General features: G+C 40.1%; 1 protein-coding gene across 1 annotated transcript in view; it reads left to right on the top strand.

Moving 5' to 3' along the window:
• LOC108622072 (ankyrin repeat and SAM domain-containing protein 1A) overlaps positions 1-6,013 on the top strand; it is a 67,331-nt gene extending 61,318 nt beyond the window's left edge. Inside the window, 1 exon segment of the mRNA XM_018019737.2 lies at positions 1,211-6,013. Within this exon segment, the coding sequence (XP_017875226.1) occupies positions 1,211-1,816 (606 nt within the window). The 3' untranslated portion in view covers positions 1,817-6,013.
• Positions 6,014-16,602: the final 10,589 nt, after the last annotated feature.

Below are 16,602 nucleotides of genomic sequence, written 5' to 3'. Positions count from 1 at the left end.
ATACAGTTCTAATAGATTCGTTAGATGTTAAAATTGATTGAAATGCTTGATATTTGCGAAGTTTAGTGGCACGTGTCCTTTTTCTGTTCTAAAATCACGCAGTATCTGGGTTCGACCGTGGTGAAGGAATTACGCGGTACCGAGTCGACGAAGAAATCAATACAGAAGCTGAAGAAAACCTGTCGCGAACCCAGAGTCATTCCCGACATTACCTTAGCGATTTGCTACCGCGGCGTCCGATTCTTCAATACGGTGACCAACGTAAGATGTTTTCCGTTCAACCTCCACGATAAACAAAAAAGATATAGAAACGTTAATCCTTTGGAATTTTGAAGTCCATCCTGGAATCTGAGAAATATTTTATACTACAATGAATTCTGAAGTGCAAATAATATTGGATTGAATTTTTATATTGCTCTTGTAACAAGATATAAGTCACATATGTATACATGTACATACATATTAGGTGCTTTAAACGTTGTAAAAATGAAGGTCAGAAGATGAACGAATATAGTTTTCTATTAGCGAATTTTCAAGGGGTTAGCGTTCGACTTTGATGCGATTATAGTGCTCACGTATTTGCATTGATGGGAATCGATATAGGAGCCGATTTGCGAGCACGAGATTCGCAACATTCATTGCGCCTGTCAGGACGCCGATGATCTCACGCATTTCGCGTACATCACCAAGGATCATGCTACTCGCACGCATTTCTGTCATGTATTCTGCGTGCCAACAATGGTGAGTGCCTCTTTCATTTGTCTGACTATATTAATTTAAAATTATAGAAAGATGAGAATTATTATTAGAAGTCCAGTAGGTTTTTACATATTCTTTCTTACATATTGAATATATACTTTTCAAGAGTCTCATTCATCTTAATGCAATGGAAAGTAACAAAGAATTTCAATTATACACAATTAGGAATCGTTTGTTAATCATATCAATTGGTATGCTGATAATATTATCTTTTATCTGAGAAAATATTTTCCATCTATTCCATCATTATTATATCCTTGCTTCTAATGACTCTGTTATTATCTGGTGCTATTACCATAAATAACTTAACGTCCATTAATTTCCCTCGTTCATGTAAATATTTACCACTTTCCTGTATTACCTGACTAAATGAAAACCAAACCAACTCCATGACCCGCTAATTCCTCGCATCAACTTCATGAATCTACGAAGCGAGGAATGCCTGTTCCAGGACCAAGCGACGGAGGTGATTCTAACCCTAGGCCAAGCGTTCGAAGTCGCTTATCAAATGGCGTTGCGGGACAAGCTCGGTAATCAGACTGTGCGATCGCAGTCGGCCAATCAGCTAAACGCGTTATGGAAACCGCCGGCGCCGACAAAGATGTCCGTTTCACCGGAGTCCGTGCCCGATCCCGTTCGCGATTCCCAAGGGGAACCGCCGAGCTCTGTTCCCGTCGCGAATTCAACGAATCCGAAACCCAAACTACGTCCCAAGCTGACCATTCCCAATCCAAAATTCACTGCTACCAATCCGGCGCAGGATACGAACTCAAAACCAAATTTGAGTTCCCAGTCGGGCAGCGCAGTGAACTCGAGTTCCAATCCGGCGGGTAGTCCCACTAGCAACTCGGTGAGCAGCTCGAACTCGAACACGAGTACGAGCACGAATCAGACCGCGAAACCATTGGCAAGTCACGGAAGGTCCCACTCAGTGAACGACATCAAGGTGAATGGGAACCAGTTGAAACTAGCGCCGGTGTTGGACGATATTGGAATCGGCGTAAAGGACATGAAGCCCGGTTCGAGGGCACCCATCGCCCTGTCCGAGGAGCTGTAGGATGTACGACTTTACACCTTGGGTATTCAATCAGAAATTCGATGATTCGTGATTAATCGTCGAGCAAGCCAGAAGCTTCGCGTTCCCTCGCACGGCGCGAGTTTCAGGATCAAATCTACGTGTTGGTCGACGCGAGAATTGAATTTTCACGTTGCTAACGCTAAAGAAACACCGCCCTTTGGGCGTGTGAATTAGAAGTTGAAATTGCGAGAGCTAAGTTTCAGCCTCGTGTCGTAATACCATTCTCTTGTAAATTAATATTGTGGAATGTAGGTGAGACTTTGATACTCGACTCGGATGTCGGGTCGAGTTTGAATCATTCGATTAGGGTTCGAGTTCTTGATCGTTACACTTGCACACACTAGACGGACCCATTCGCGGCGTCTTTTTACATCGCTCTAAACTTTTGTAGTAACATTGTACGCACGCATGGTAGCGTGCGCGATTACTTCTACAATTATTTTATCCAGGATTCCGGAGGAGTTCGATTACGGCTCAGGTAAGTGAGATACGATTGTCGAATTTCTTTGCTAGATCTCGGTCGAGACGATTTTCTACACTGAGGGCATTAAAGAACCGACAGAATTCAATTGTTAGGGCAACCGTGCTCATGTTTTACATATTCTCTACTCGCGTCCCCGCAACGAGAGAAACTAACAAACGGGGAGATCGAAAACAACGAATACCGAGGATTCTCGTTGAACGGGTCGCGATTTTTCCAAACAGTATTATTCGACTAGAACGAAGCTCTTTGTCATAAAGTAGTTTTCTAGTTGTGGTACTCGTTTTGTGGTTAAGCGAGTGCGTGACTAAACGTTACATCGACGTCTCGCCTAATATAACCCTGAAACGAACTGAAAAAAACGGTAACTGATGAAATTATGTGATTCTTTTTTCTCGTTAAAACGAAGATGCAAGACCCCCGCACGAGAAACGTTATTGCATTTAAACGAAGCATATACGTGTAAGAACATTCCCGTGAAGAAAGGACGAATTTATGAATGCTCAATTTTGATCGCGTGCAATCAATTAAGTAGAAAAAAATAAAAGAAAAAGAACTGATTAACGAGACTCAGAGGCTGAATCGTTTTCTCTTTGAACCGTGGATTCCACGGTGGATTCGTTTCTCTCACGACAAATCACCACGCCTCGTTCGAGTCGCCATTGTTTTTTCACCGTTCTCATTACCCAAGACTGACAGTCCTCTTTATCTCATTTTTTCACGTGTTTGAACAATTTAGAGTACCGTAGGTACATGTACGCACGCAGGGAGCCGCTGGTCTCACGAACAGTTGAAAATCTGAATAAAAATAAGTAATTCGAACAGAAGAATTTCGATTATTGGATGTTAATACTAATGAAGAACGATAAATCGTACTAAAAGAAACAGTGAATTGAGATTCCCAACTGTTTGTAGCTCTGGTATTTACACAAACAATTAAACGTTTGTAACTTGCATCGAAACATAGAAAAGGCGAGGTTGAAAAAGAAATGGAGAGAAGGTACGGGAGCAGATTGACGCGTATTTATCGAATGCTAGTTCGACGAACCTCGCGATTAGGAAACGAATGTTAATACCAGAAACGGTACCAAATATATCTATCTATTGTATATTTAAATACTCCAGTGGAGCGAAGGCTCTGCTTTTAATATAAGTCATCTATCGAGTTAATACAACGTAAGAGAACGGGCTGACAATGAATTAGGGAGCAGCTATAGTTCTGAGCAATGTGTGTCATAGTAGAAACTATAAACGATTACGAACAACGTAGCATCATTCTCCTGATGAGCAGGCCTAATAGTTGTCGGATAGTAATAAACGGAGACAAGATAATTGAAAGAATTTCTCATGGATAGAGCCATCTGAACGGCAGCTTGTACACAGAAGGGTAGATCGATAACGAAAACCAAAGATTGCACGTATGTATGTACATAAGCACACGCGGTATTAATCGATGCGAGTGTGCGGCGATATTAATCTCGATATTAAGCCGGGATAGAGGCGAAAGCAAGCTCGGAGAGTGGATGGAGAATCCGCTTGCGGTGATAAGAGGTAACGGCCGAGAGGATGAAGAGATATTATTATAGGGCGAGACAGAGTGGAACACGAGAAACTGCCAAATAACACACCACCATTATTTGCCACGTGGCTGTACGCACAGTTTGTATTTATCACGTTTACAATAGTAGATAGCTCTATTCATATAATATACATATACAGGATTAAGCGTTGAGGTGTCACAGAAGAGGCAAGGGAGGTCCGTGGTGTGATTATGCTCTCCTCGCTGTGAAGTATATATTTACCGGGTAAATACAAAACTTCCAATATATTTAATATTATGGCGGAAGGGAAAAACGATTTATTATTTGTCAGATTCTCTTCTTCTCTTTGTCTAGTAATTTAATGTGTAACCTTTTGCTTGGTAAAGCTATACTCCGCAGCTAAGTACAGTCTTCATGATCTAGCCGAGTAAATGAAAAGGTTAAGCAGGATGATTTCTTGCCTGGTTACATCGCGAAGACTGATATTTAAATTGTACTATACAAATTGTAACGCAATTATAGTAGAATCGTAGTAGCAACTCGAAGTAGAGAACATGCTTCCTTCATGTGTGTGAGTTCAAGGAAATTGGCATGAAGCGCGATCTTAAATGGTGTTGTACGGATGGGTTGTTCGTGTTGGCTTTGGGGATTCGTGTCTTGTTCGTCCAAAATGAAAAATGAATAGGAGCTCAGAAAAACTCGATTTTTTAAACTGAAAAACGAAGTTACGTCGACAAGAATTAACACGTTAGAGATTACAAAACAAGTTTAGTGAAAAAATAATTACACAAATGTAGTCGCATAATCGATAAGACGACCCGTTTTCGACCAAGTTTTCACGTTTATGAATAGTGCAGAAAATTTTGAGATGAGATTTCGACGAAAAAATTTACCAAGACATTCTTTCGTAGATCTGTACTTTCTTACACATTTTCCTCGGTTTTTTGTAAACACGTTTTGTATCAGTGATTCGTGTGAAGTAACTAAGGAGATTGTTTATTAAACTATTTATAATTTAAATCCATGTCCGATGCTCCAACGTTCGATATCCTACTTGTCAACGGTGACTGCTATAAACACTGCATTATTCGAAACAAAATACAATCTTATAATATTGTTGTATTATTAAAAGAAAAATAACATTCCACTTCATATTTTACTTTACACGAATCATTTTTTCGAGTATTTCGCCTTCATTACTTGAGCACGCGAAACAAAAGAGATAAGGAGAAGAAAACCAATAATTTCGTCCATCAACGAACAATACAAGTTGCCGCCGATGCAATCTCTCAAGTGCCAACAATGGAGCCCCATTTATATACTCAAGTACGCCTGTTGGATCCGACATTGTTGATCCGAAAAGTTCAAGAGAAGAAGGTTAAATGTAGATACATACATCTAACACTTGGTAGCTATGTATTTTGTTCCGTACCACTGTAAATTAATCTATCTACACGTGTTCAGAAGGGGAAACCACTCAGTCGTTCAAACATTGACACATCGCAATAGATAACGCTGCATGTAATTTATTCGTTTCTTCGAGCTAACGCGAAGGACGGAGTCTCCTACGAAGGAGGCGTCTAGTTTAACTTTTAAGTATTTATATGAGAAACGCTGACGATTGAATAATTTAGAAATGTATACATTCTACGAGTAGAACCGAGCGGTATCAACATGAATTTTACTCGTTTATGCCAATTGACTGAGCGAAGAAACTCATTCACGGACCAAGAAAGGATAAAGTGAGAGGAGAGGGAGGAAAAAACACAAAGAGGGAGAGAGAGAGAGAGAGAGAGAAAATAAGAGATTAACGAGGTAAGAAGACGGGTATGGTAGCTCGTAAACTATACATATAGTATTCCGCGTGCAACGGTTAGGTGCAGCTGTCGAGGGAAGTTTTTCACTCGACGTTTTTTCTCCTAGCGAAGGATAAGACGCGACGATCCGCGAATTTCGTCGCGTCGATTATTGTAGATCGAGTACAGGTTTTTAGATGTACGTGTACATAGATGTGTATCGATTGAAATGTTAGCGAGTGCCGGAGCGATCACCGTGAATCAGTTCAGCGCCCAACGATACCAAAGATACAATCGAAACAACTTCCTAATTGTACATTAGACGACTATGTGTGATTAAACTGACATATTGATTGAACAATGGTTTTTTTGTTTTCCGTTCTTGTGTGTTTTCACTTTTGTTTATTATCTATGCATGCTTTCGTATCCTTTTCGAGCTTCATGATTTACACTCATGTTTTTATAGTCATTACGTGAGCTATACATATGTTTAATGCATCATAAAAATACAGATTGCAGTTTGTAATTTTTTATCAAAATTGAATGAAGTTCGAGATTTGATTTATAATTGTCGATTTGATAAAGCGAGATGACTTGTTGCTAAGGCAATTGTTTATAGAATCATATTAATGATCTTTTTATAAACTATCAATCAAGCAATATGCAATACGAGTATTAAGAGCACGTGTACATATCCCAGTAACTAGTCAGCAATCCAGAGATCTATTCAACGCGCAGATAATCTTCTACTTGTTAATATATAAAATATACAGTGTAAGTTTGTTCGTCGGTAGATTTTATTCTTAGCTACGACACATAATTCAGTTGTATTCGCAGTGACTCATCCGTTCACGGAAGAACATAGTTTATAGAAAAACAGCATGAACCGATTACGTCTGAAGACTTTGAACAGTACACAGTTCTGACGAAAACAGCGTAAAAATAATTTGATCAATTTTTTTATTCTACACGCACTTTCCACGGTTCTCATATTTATAAGAGGAAAGTGCTTTCCATTCTGGGTTCCAACATGAAAGTTGGCACATCTCAGCAGATTCGAGCGGAATCGCGTTGATTACGAGCTCGTCGCGAAACCCGGGGTGTCATTAACGCGGCCGTTTATCTCAAATCGCATCAATTTGCGCAATCCCATCAGCGGGTTTCGAGGTTCCGTTCGTGAGAAAAACGGCACGTCTCGTTAGCATCCGAATCCTTGTGTTAATTATGCAAACACCCTTTACGTGTGTGGTGCTCGGAAATCGTAATAATTATAATATTATTCCGTTAGTCAACGATCATTTTTCTACGACGAGCTTAGATTCTTAATATAAGAATTTTCAAGCATTGAAGATTTATGTAAATATCTATAATTTCTAATGTGATTAGTTACGCGATGTCTCAATAAATATTATAGTTCGTCTGTTTTTGGATGCACTGGAAATTTTAGGACATTTTATATGCATTGCGAACACAATTATACTTAGTGGTAATTTTTTGATGGCAACAGACAGTTTCCATACACGCATACATTTTTAGACTTAGTGATTCGAATTAATTGTTTGCTACTCTTAAGTGCAAATAATGTTCAGTAAGTTTTGAATATTTACGAACAACAGGGAAAACTAAACTGTACAGGTATACTTTCTCACATCGCATTGTCTTCCCTGGTATTTCACTCTGAACACAAAGAAAGAAAGAGGAAGAAATTAACTTTTTACGCGGCAAGGAATAATTGCGTCTTTCACGAATCTAACAATAAAATCTCTAAACCGTAAAAAGTAGTAATTAGATAACTCGTGAACTGATTCCGGTGTGAATCCATTTTCTATCTTTCCTAGAATCCTTGTATAGCTGTCACAGAAATGTTCGTATTCAAGCGAGTCTTTTCGAGTATTTCACTTAAAACACTGCAGTTAATAACATTTTCTTCACACACCTTGTGAGTGTGTACGCAATCGATCATTATACGTTAACACGCTCGCGCGTTAAAGGTCGCTCAAAGGCGATCAGTTTGAAAACCGTGAGCACGATAACTGTTACGTCAGTTAATCGAAGAAAGCGGAAACTTTCTCTCGCTCAACGATTGTAGCAATATCTCTGCTAACAATTTGTTTCTAATCATAAACGATGCGTACATATCTGTGTTTAGTGAACTAAAATTGGTGCATTCGTTGCGGGTAACAAATGTCGCAATTCCGATACCCGTTGCCATATTTCTCAAACGCGTTAGCGCGATCGTTGTTCTATTAATAAAAGCTTTGAATGGAAGCATACACATAATAAATATGCATTCAGCATCTTATCCTTTTCGAAGGTGATTATCTTCCTGTCATGTTAGGTCCTTGCGTTTCACTAAACTTTGCGGAAAACGAGATTGAAACGAGCGTGTACATACAGTTCGGTATTGAGAGTGTGTAAATTGTAGTAGAGTTAGAGGAGTATGTATACAGAATTACGGGGATGAGGTTAAGAAGGCGGGGTAAACGAAAGGTTGTCAGAAGAACGATCGCCGATCGTTCGATCTCTATACTAATCTTTACCTCTTTTGATGTTTAACTCTTCTAGTCTTTACGATTTCTTCTCTTATTGCGATTAGTCTTCCCTCCTCGAGGGTAACGTTACTTTGCACTTGGGATAAGTTCTGCCACGTTGATTACCTCGTTCAGTCGAATTGAAATTAGGCCAAAAATGTCTGACTAAAGGATCTGACTAAACGTCCGAAATTACTTTGTGATGGTCGAATCTATCTGCTTGAGTAGTCGCAAATGAAAACGGCGAGTATTCAACGCGGCATTATAATATAAATAATATGCACAAGCTATTCACTAAAATGGTAGATGTTGCGACAACGATAAGAAATCGTCATTCGGTGCAATTTGTTAGATTAAACATTTCGTACGAGCTTATTTTCAAATGTTTTTGATCAAAGACTTTTAGATATTAATTATACTAAATTAGGCTGTATGTTTGATTTAATGACTAGACTGCGGATTTTTATGCAAAATGAACTTTAAAGAATACATTTTACGAATTATTTTTAAAATCTAATTATTACAATGAAAAAAATCCTGCTTTTGATATTCTGTATACTTTTTATATATTAAGTCTTCGTATTTTATGCAAATAGAATTTTTCTATGAACGCATCAAATCCGTAGTCTAATGAGCGAAGTGATACGAATTTATTAACATTACTTTCAAACTCTATTCACGATGTGTATAATTATTTTTAGCTATCGCGTCCCAGCGAATTTTAATGTAAAGGAGTATTCACGCTTACGATCTTCGCAAGGGACAGTCGCGTGAGACAAGCGGTCAGCACATGAGAATCAATGCGGTACTCGTAAATCAGCGGGACCCACTAGGGCACCCAGCTTTTACATACTTTTCCCTATACCTCGCACTTCCGACTACTGCACTGATTTTCACGCGCTGGTCGTTTGTCCCCTGCAATTTTCCCTTGCGAATACCGTAAATGGGAATCGCCTTTAAGAAGACCGGTACACGCTTGGCGGCGTTTCCCTATCACCTAACGAAACGATTATAAACAATTATCCTCGCTACTTCGTAAACTATGTCATAATTTTTAATCTAGTTACCAATTCAACTCGTTTCGCGCTTGTCTTTCCGTATATCTATTATATAATCACGTAATTGTTCAACTCGATTTCAATTTTAATAACGCACTCTACATTCCCGTTCTTGAGAATCAATTTGTTTACAGGAAATTATTCAATCACGATCGCCTTTCACATATTGCAATCACGAATCTGGTGACGTCGTTCGCGTTTATTCAATCACGTTAATTAGACTTTGCTACACTTTTGAACGGGACTGTATGACGAAACCGTTTTCGAGCGCACGGTAGACAGAGGGAATCCGTCGATGCTCGAATTTCTACGTGTTTCAATTATCCGTCGAGATTCCCAAAAAACGGGAAGTGACTATACGTTACATAGTACCAATACGTGCATTCGATGAATCGAGTCTCTCTATTCTACAGACGTGCATGCACGGATACAGAGAGCGCACGCCGCATTCCACGTCTGTCGGTTTCGAAACAATGCAACCATCGAGCAACGCGAACGAATTATTTCGGAGACGTTGCTATCAATTTTTTCCCCCGCGTTTTACTCTGCGTTCTCCCTCGCGGAAAAAAAAGAGAGAATTGTCGCCAACAAGCAAAAGGATAAAAAAAGTGTGAATAGAAAAAAATATGGGACAGCGCTTGATCGTCGTGCAATTCGTGGGTTGACTCGTAGTAGTGATAATAAAAGAGATAAATGTACTCGCTGATGAATTGTCCGCCACGAGATTGTCTACCGTCGCCGATGCTCTTTTCTTTGAAAAAAAAAAAGGAACGAATATCGCGCGAGAGAGGAATTGGTTTCAGTTTTTATTGTTTCTCTTTACTATTTTGTGATTTGACGGAAAGTTTGAGGATGCATCGAGGCGGGAGACGATGCTCGATACGCGACGATGCGTGAAGACTGTGCAAAAAGAACGTACAAATTGGGTCAGTGGTATGTATGATCAGTGTCTTTTGAAATCAAAAGAGTACGAAGCTATTTGCCGAGAATGCCATAATATAAACGCGTTATTTTGTACCGAGCAGCCTGATTAGACGCAAACAAGATAAAAAAAAAAGCTTCCTACGTTCTTGGACACATTATATTTATTATTGTTCATGTTTATTAGAATGATATATATATGAGACAGAGATTATTCCCTGGATATCTATAACGCCTTGAAGGAATAAAACGGATAATTTACGGGAAGCTGTGTCTTTATTTCATTGCGAACCCCTACAATTTTTTATTTACAATTTAATATAACATTAATTAGATTGCGGATTTTTTATATAAAACGAAACATTCAAAGTAGTTATTTAAAAAATGCAGTTCACGTGCTTTTGTCTTATCAAGTAAGTATTGCAAAAAGTATTCACTTCTGATATTTTCATGCAGCACATATAACATTTTTATTCTGATAAATCCATAAATCATATCTTTACATATTTCAAATTAAATGGCTCTTAATTCAAGGAACTCGACTGGCAATGACTATTGTTGAAGCACAGTTTTGATTTCAAACAACGATGAATTCTCGCCCCTCAAACGCATGATTTTTCTTTTGAAATCAAAAGAGTACGAAGCTATTTGCCGAGAATGCCATAATATAAACGCGTTATTTTGTACCGAGCAGCCTGATTAGACGCAAACAAGATAAAAAAAAAAGCTTCCTACGTTCTTGGACACATTATATTTATTATTGTTCATGTTTATTAGAATGATATATATATGAGACAGAGATTATTCCCTGGATATCTATAACGCCTTGAAGGAATAAAACGGATAATTTACGGGAAGCTGTGTCTTTATTTCATTGCGAACCCCTACAATTTTTTATTTACAATTTAATATAACATTAATTAGATTGCGGATTTTTTATATAAAACGAAACATTCAAAGTAGTTATTTAAAAAATGCAGTTCACGTGCTTTTGTCTTATCAAGTAAGTATTGCAAAAAGTATTCACTTCTGATATTTTCATGCAGCACATATAACATTTTTATTCTGATAAATCCATAAACCATATCTTTACATATTTCAAATTAAATGGCTCTTAATTCAAGGAACTCGACTGGCAATGACTATTGTTGAAGCACAGTTTTGATTTCAAACAACGATGAATTCTCGCCCCTCAAACGCATGATTTCCCGTGTTATTTCAGTTCTTCAGAAAACATCGAGAGAAATCGTTCCCGTAATTATGATTCATGCGTATACATTATGATGATTCAGTTTCTTCGTTGATCTCAAGTACATTGGTATAAAAACCATTTGTCGAATTATATCTGAGCATATTCCATTTTGTCATTTGCATTGCAATGAAAGAATTGAAAGATTCCTAATTCCTCAATTTAGTATCAATAATGTGCTAAATAATTTGTTACGAAAAATGAAATTAATTAAATCAATCGTTCAATCATCTAAAAATTGTAAGATCTAAAAAATTTCTTTACAAACGGTTGAAGGAACTTTATAGCTAAACTTTATTATAACTTTAATTTTGCATAAAAACCTGAAATCTACCTATAATACATTTGGTGCGTCATTGTTAAGTTCCAGTGACTAACGATCACTAATGAATTAAAGCCAAGAAAAGAGAAAGTTAGATCAGGCGTGGAAACAAATAAAAACTTGTCCACACTGAAAATGAAATTAGCATCATTAGTCACCGCGGAGTCGATAGTTGCTGCACTTTGTACAAATTTCTTCGGGTTGTTCCGGTTGACGGTGGCCACCCGACGTAAGCATCCGATCCGCTAAAGATGCTAATTAACCAAGTTTCAATCTTAACAAAGTTTTTCGATTAGCCGGTAAATTGTTATAGGATGCGGGCCGGCGGCGCAAACGGGCTCGTTATTATCTTCACAAACAAGCAGACCCGCTGGATTCGTACACGGTGAAACGCGGCAAAATAATGGAAAGCTCGGCAACGGCAGCAAGTTTCGTCGTTAAAACTGCCGGCCGCGCAGCGTCGATTGTTGCTTCCTCTTCCGCGTCTTTCCAAACTCGAGAAATGGCCGACCAGCAAGTAATATCGATACCTGCAGCGCGAACGGAACGCGGTGACGCGTGAAGATATTTTCATTATGTCACAAATTCAAAGTAACTTCCCACGAAACCATATCTTTCGATCTTAAAGTGATTAAACATTAAGAACAGTGAAATTCGTCTTCAGATTTTACATAAAGTTTCACTATTACATAGAAAATATCCATTACAGGCGGAAGCTATTCATAATACAAAGAAAATGTAAACGATCTTTAATCATAGTATCCTCTCAATCTGAATTATGATGAACAATATATCCAGTCACAAAAAACAGGAATGCCTACAGGCAAGAAAGACCCTTAACCCTGAGCTTTGCACAAATAGAAGGGGGCATCGTCGGGTAAAAAGTCCCACAAAAGAGGCCCAAAGCTTGTATCTATTTTTTCGGTTCCTGTGACCTCTTTCAGAGAAATATCGGTTTAGATTCGGTTTCGATTCGACTGGCTAGGCCGCGGCGCGTTTATCGTTCCGATCTGGCACGTCCGCTCGATTGTCGAAAGCAGAGGCTGGTCCGTGGCACCCCTGACTGCGACGCGGAACAAAAGAAATAAACGAGGGCGTGGTGTGTGCGTGACATTGTTATATACGCACGCAGACGCAGGTGCGTGTAAACAAGGACGCCCACGCGTTCGCGTAGCTTTCAACGGAATGACCGAGAAAAGTATGGGGAATCCCGAATATATCCTCGGATTCGTGGGTAGGGCGCGACGACGTGCATCGACTACTCGAGAAATAGAGAACATTCCGAACCGACGCGACAGACGACGTTCCCGTCGACAGGCCTGTAGCCTCTCGACAAATCGTCTCACCTTTTCCCTCTGTTTCCTACGCTTTACTCCCTACGAACGATCCAATTTGTCCTCGGGCACGTCATTGCGAAGTTGGCGGTCCATCAGTCATATCGGCGTTTCACGCAAGTGGAAAGAATGCTTTTCTGACGAGCCTCTTTTGTTTACCGCAGTTCACTTGAGTGTTTGTTCTCTAACGACAGATCATTCGTTCACCGAATGCTTTATTAGGAGTTAAATGTGTGCGTGACATTGTTATATACGCACGCAGACGCAGGTGCGTGTAAACAAGGACGCCCACGCGTTCGCGTAGCTTTCAACGGAATGACCGAGAAAAGTATGGGGAATCCCGAATATATCCTCGGATTCGTGGGTAGGGCGCGACGACGTGCATCGACTACTCGAGAAATAGAGAACATTCCGAACCGACGCGACAGACGACGTTCCCGTCGACAGGCCTGTAGCCTCTCGACAAATCGTCTCACCTTTTCCCTCTGTTTCCTACGCTTTACTCCCTACGAACGATCCAATTTGTCCTCGGGCACGTCATTGCGAAGTTGGCGGTCCATCAGTCATATCGGCGTTTCACGCAAGTGGAAAGAATGCTTTTCTGACGAGCCTCTTTTGTTTACCGCAGTTCACTTGAGTGTTTGTTCTCTAACGACAGATCATTCGTTCACCGAATGCTTTATTAGGAGTTAAATTCACATTTGTTACTTGAAATCATAGAAAGAAATAATTTTTATTGTATCTTAGATTAAGTATGAATCGTAAGATCTCGGCTAGGAGTTTAAGAAATGTGATAAAAAAGTATGTCCAATATTTGAAGCGATAAACTTTTAAGAAAAATGATATTTACAGAGAAGTAAGGTTTATAAAATTCAACGTGTTTTTTCAAGTCACAATGAATTTTTAACGTGTCTGATGATTTAATATATGGCTTTGACACTTTTTGATAGGATTGTACGTACAATCATAGGTGATTGGCGAAATTGTTGAGCTTTAGTGTAATAAATAATTGAACTGATACCTCAATGTCTTTTCAATAGTTCCACGAAATTTAACGTACATTCATATTCATATGACACAGGATTATATGATAAAAAATATTGCGGATCAGGCAAAGTTCCAAGTTTGCGTAACTGATATAAATCGAGGTTTTCACCGTGATCGAAGACCGGGTGCCTTGCGAAGGGAAGTCGAAGAGCCGAACGATTGAACGCGAATTAATTAACGCATTCGCCGCGGCCAATTTCTCCCAATGGACCGTGAGGGTAATTACGAATGGGTTGTATATCAATCGGCGCGTGGCAAAGCGTAATATACGCGAGGCGACCGGTAACGGTTAAAACGAATGACCGCCTCGGCGACGTCGCTATCCTCGATACGTTATCCGGCCTGAGAGCGGAGGGCTGGCCGTATTCCGTGGACCCAGAGGTCAACGCGATCCGATGGGGGATATATCCAGGAGGTCAGATAAATTTCGCCCGGATTACGCGGCCGTCACTTTCATATTCATTGAAATACTTCACCCGAACGACCGACCGTATTTTTCTATCGGGTAGTCTCTACTTTGCTGTCTTCCTCTCCTCGGCCTGTTTTTCCTTTGGACGAATCCAGTACGATAAGGGCTGCGCGCGATCCGACCGATCCGGAAGACTGATACTCTGCCGGAGTGTGCAAGGATGGCGATCGACTGAAACCCTGCAAAAAATAAGAAAAAAAAGACATTCGGGTTAGAATAACAAAAATAGGATTTGTTAAAGATTTCCGAGGTATGAGGAAATTAATTACGCAAAGAAAAATACTAAATTGGTAATGAAGATGAATTAGAAAGTAGGAATTAATTTAATAAGAAAAAGGTCACTAAAGCATTAATATGAAGCATTAAAGAAATAACTAAAGAGAAAGACATTGGAAACGTTCATACATGAGATTCTAATTGAAGTCTGAAATAAATATTCTACGTACATTACAGGATCGAAAGAAGAATAGAACGAAGTAATAATACTACATATAGAGTAAAAGATAAATATGTACCTCATTAGTAAAAGTCAAATTATTCTATTAAAGTACACTAGAATAAAAATGTCATTTGTCTATTCTATATTTTCCTTAAGTAAACCTATCCCTTGGTGACTAAATATTATGAGACACATGTACGAGTAGTTCCCTACGTGCACAAACAGTGCGGAACGAAAGGTTGTCGACCACTGTGGAGATGGCCCCATTAAGTTGTCTTTATATGCCTGGAGCATCGTACAATGATACGTGCCCTGTTTTCCTGCGACCGGGGCAAAGTATCCCTATAGAAAGGATTGTTTATCTCGCTATTAAATTGCCGGAGGAGTTTGCCGCGTGATCGTTGCGACAATGTTAGTCCAGGATTGTGTATCAGGCCGCAGGCAACGATACTTAAATATCCATTATGTTTCGTCTTTGAGAATCGAATCGTCTTTATCCAAGATCAAGAAGAAATAACAAAAAGACTTTTTACTTCTAAAGAAAAGCAAGATGTGCATTATGTTTCTTAAGATCATTTTGGTTGACCTTTCTTGACGCAATTTCATTTACAGACGATACTAATGAAGGTGAACGACAGGTTCCTCGTTAATTGATTCAGAGACAAATTACAATCGACAAACATTTCACCGGATAGTTGATCGTGAACCATCGATTAAACAGCTATTAAATTTCACCTTTGCGGAACAAAGTGCGCGTACAGGGAGCGATACGCGCCTCTTCCCTTGTATCCTTCTCGCAGTGCGGCCCCCGGGGGCCAATCCGTCGGAGCGTGACAAATGCTTGTACAAACTCCGGGGGGTAGGGGTCCGGGGGCAAACGGTGCGTGGCCAGATCTGTTACGTGTCGCCGCGATGAATCGGCATTGTCGCGGCCCTGGGCCACGTGGCCCTGAAAAACGAGCGAATTGTGTTTTTCCTCGACGTCGAGGGGAAACCGGCTCCTCGGAAGAAGGAGGGTGGACGCGTCGGGCGCGCGTTCGACGAGAAAATACCCCCGCAGGATGCAGCCGATGCACGGGATCAGTTTTTGGGAAGAGAGACACTCGACGACGGGGACAGGGACAGGCCCGCACAGAAACGTCACTCAGGCTTAGTCGGAGCGGGATCTAGATGGTTATCTTCGATATAGGACGGTGCACGGGCCGATGCGTTCCCGTTGTCGTATACCGTTAACTAATTATTCTACGGACCCTCGTTCGTCGTCTCTCTTTCCCTCTTATTCTTAGCGATAGGTGCAGCGCGCGTCGGACTGCCGCTGACTTTTAACCGTTCCGAAACGAGGCCGGCGAGAGACGCGCCGACTGAATAGGATGAAACGTGGTTCGGGTGGACGTGTTGGTTTCACGAACGCGGCGGGATGCCTGATTTCCATAAGTGAGGCCGTTGGGAAACTACCGTTTGATGATGTTGCAGAGTAATAGAATCTGGGAAGTCGGTGTTTGGACGGCTACGGGGAAGATGGATTTGGGATTGCAGCTTAATTGAACGGTTTTTGTACAAAGGGATTGTACAAACAC

The sequence above is a fragment of the Ceratina calcarata genome, unplaced genomic scaffold (assembly GCF_001652005.2).
Source record: "Ceratina calcarata isolate Rehan_Ccalc_2016 unplaced genomic scaffold, ASM165200v1 scaffold203, whole genome shotgun sequence".
Taxonomy (NCBI): Eukaryota; Metazoa; Arthropoda; class Insecta; order Hymenoptera; family Apidae; genus Ceratina; species Ceratina calcarata.
The sequence above is the reverse complement of the archived record's forward strand: the minus strand, read 5'-3'. Positions and strand labels throughout refer to the sequence as shown.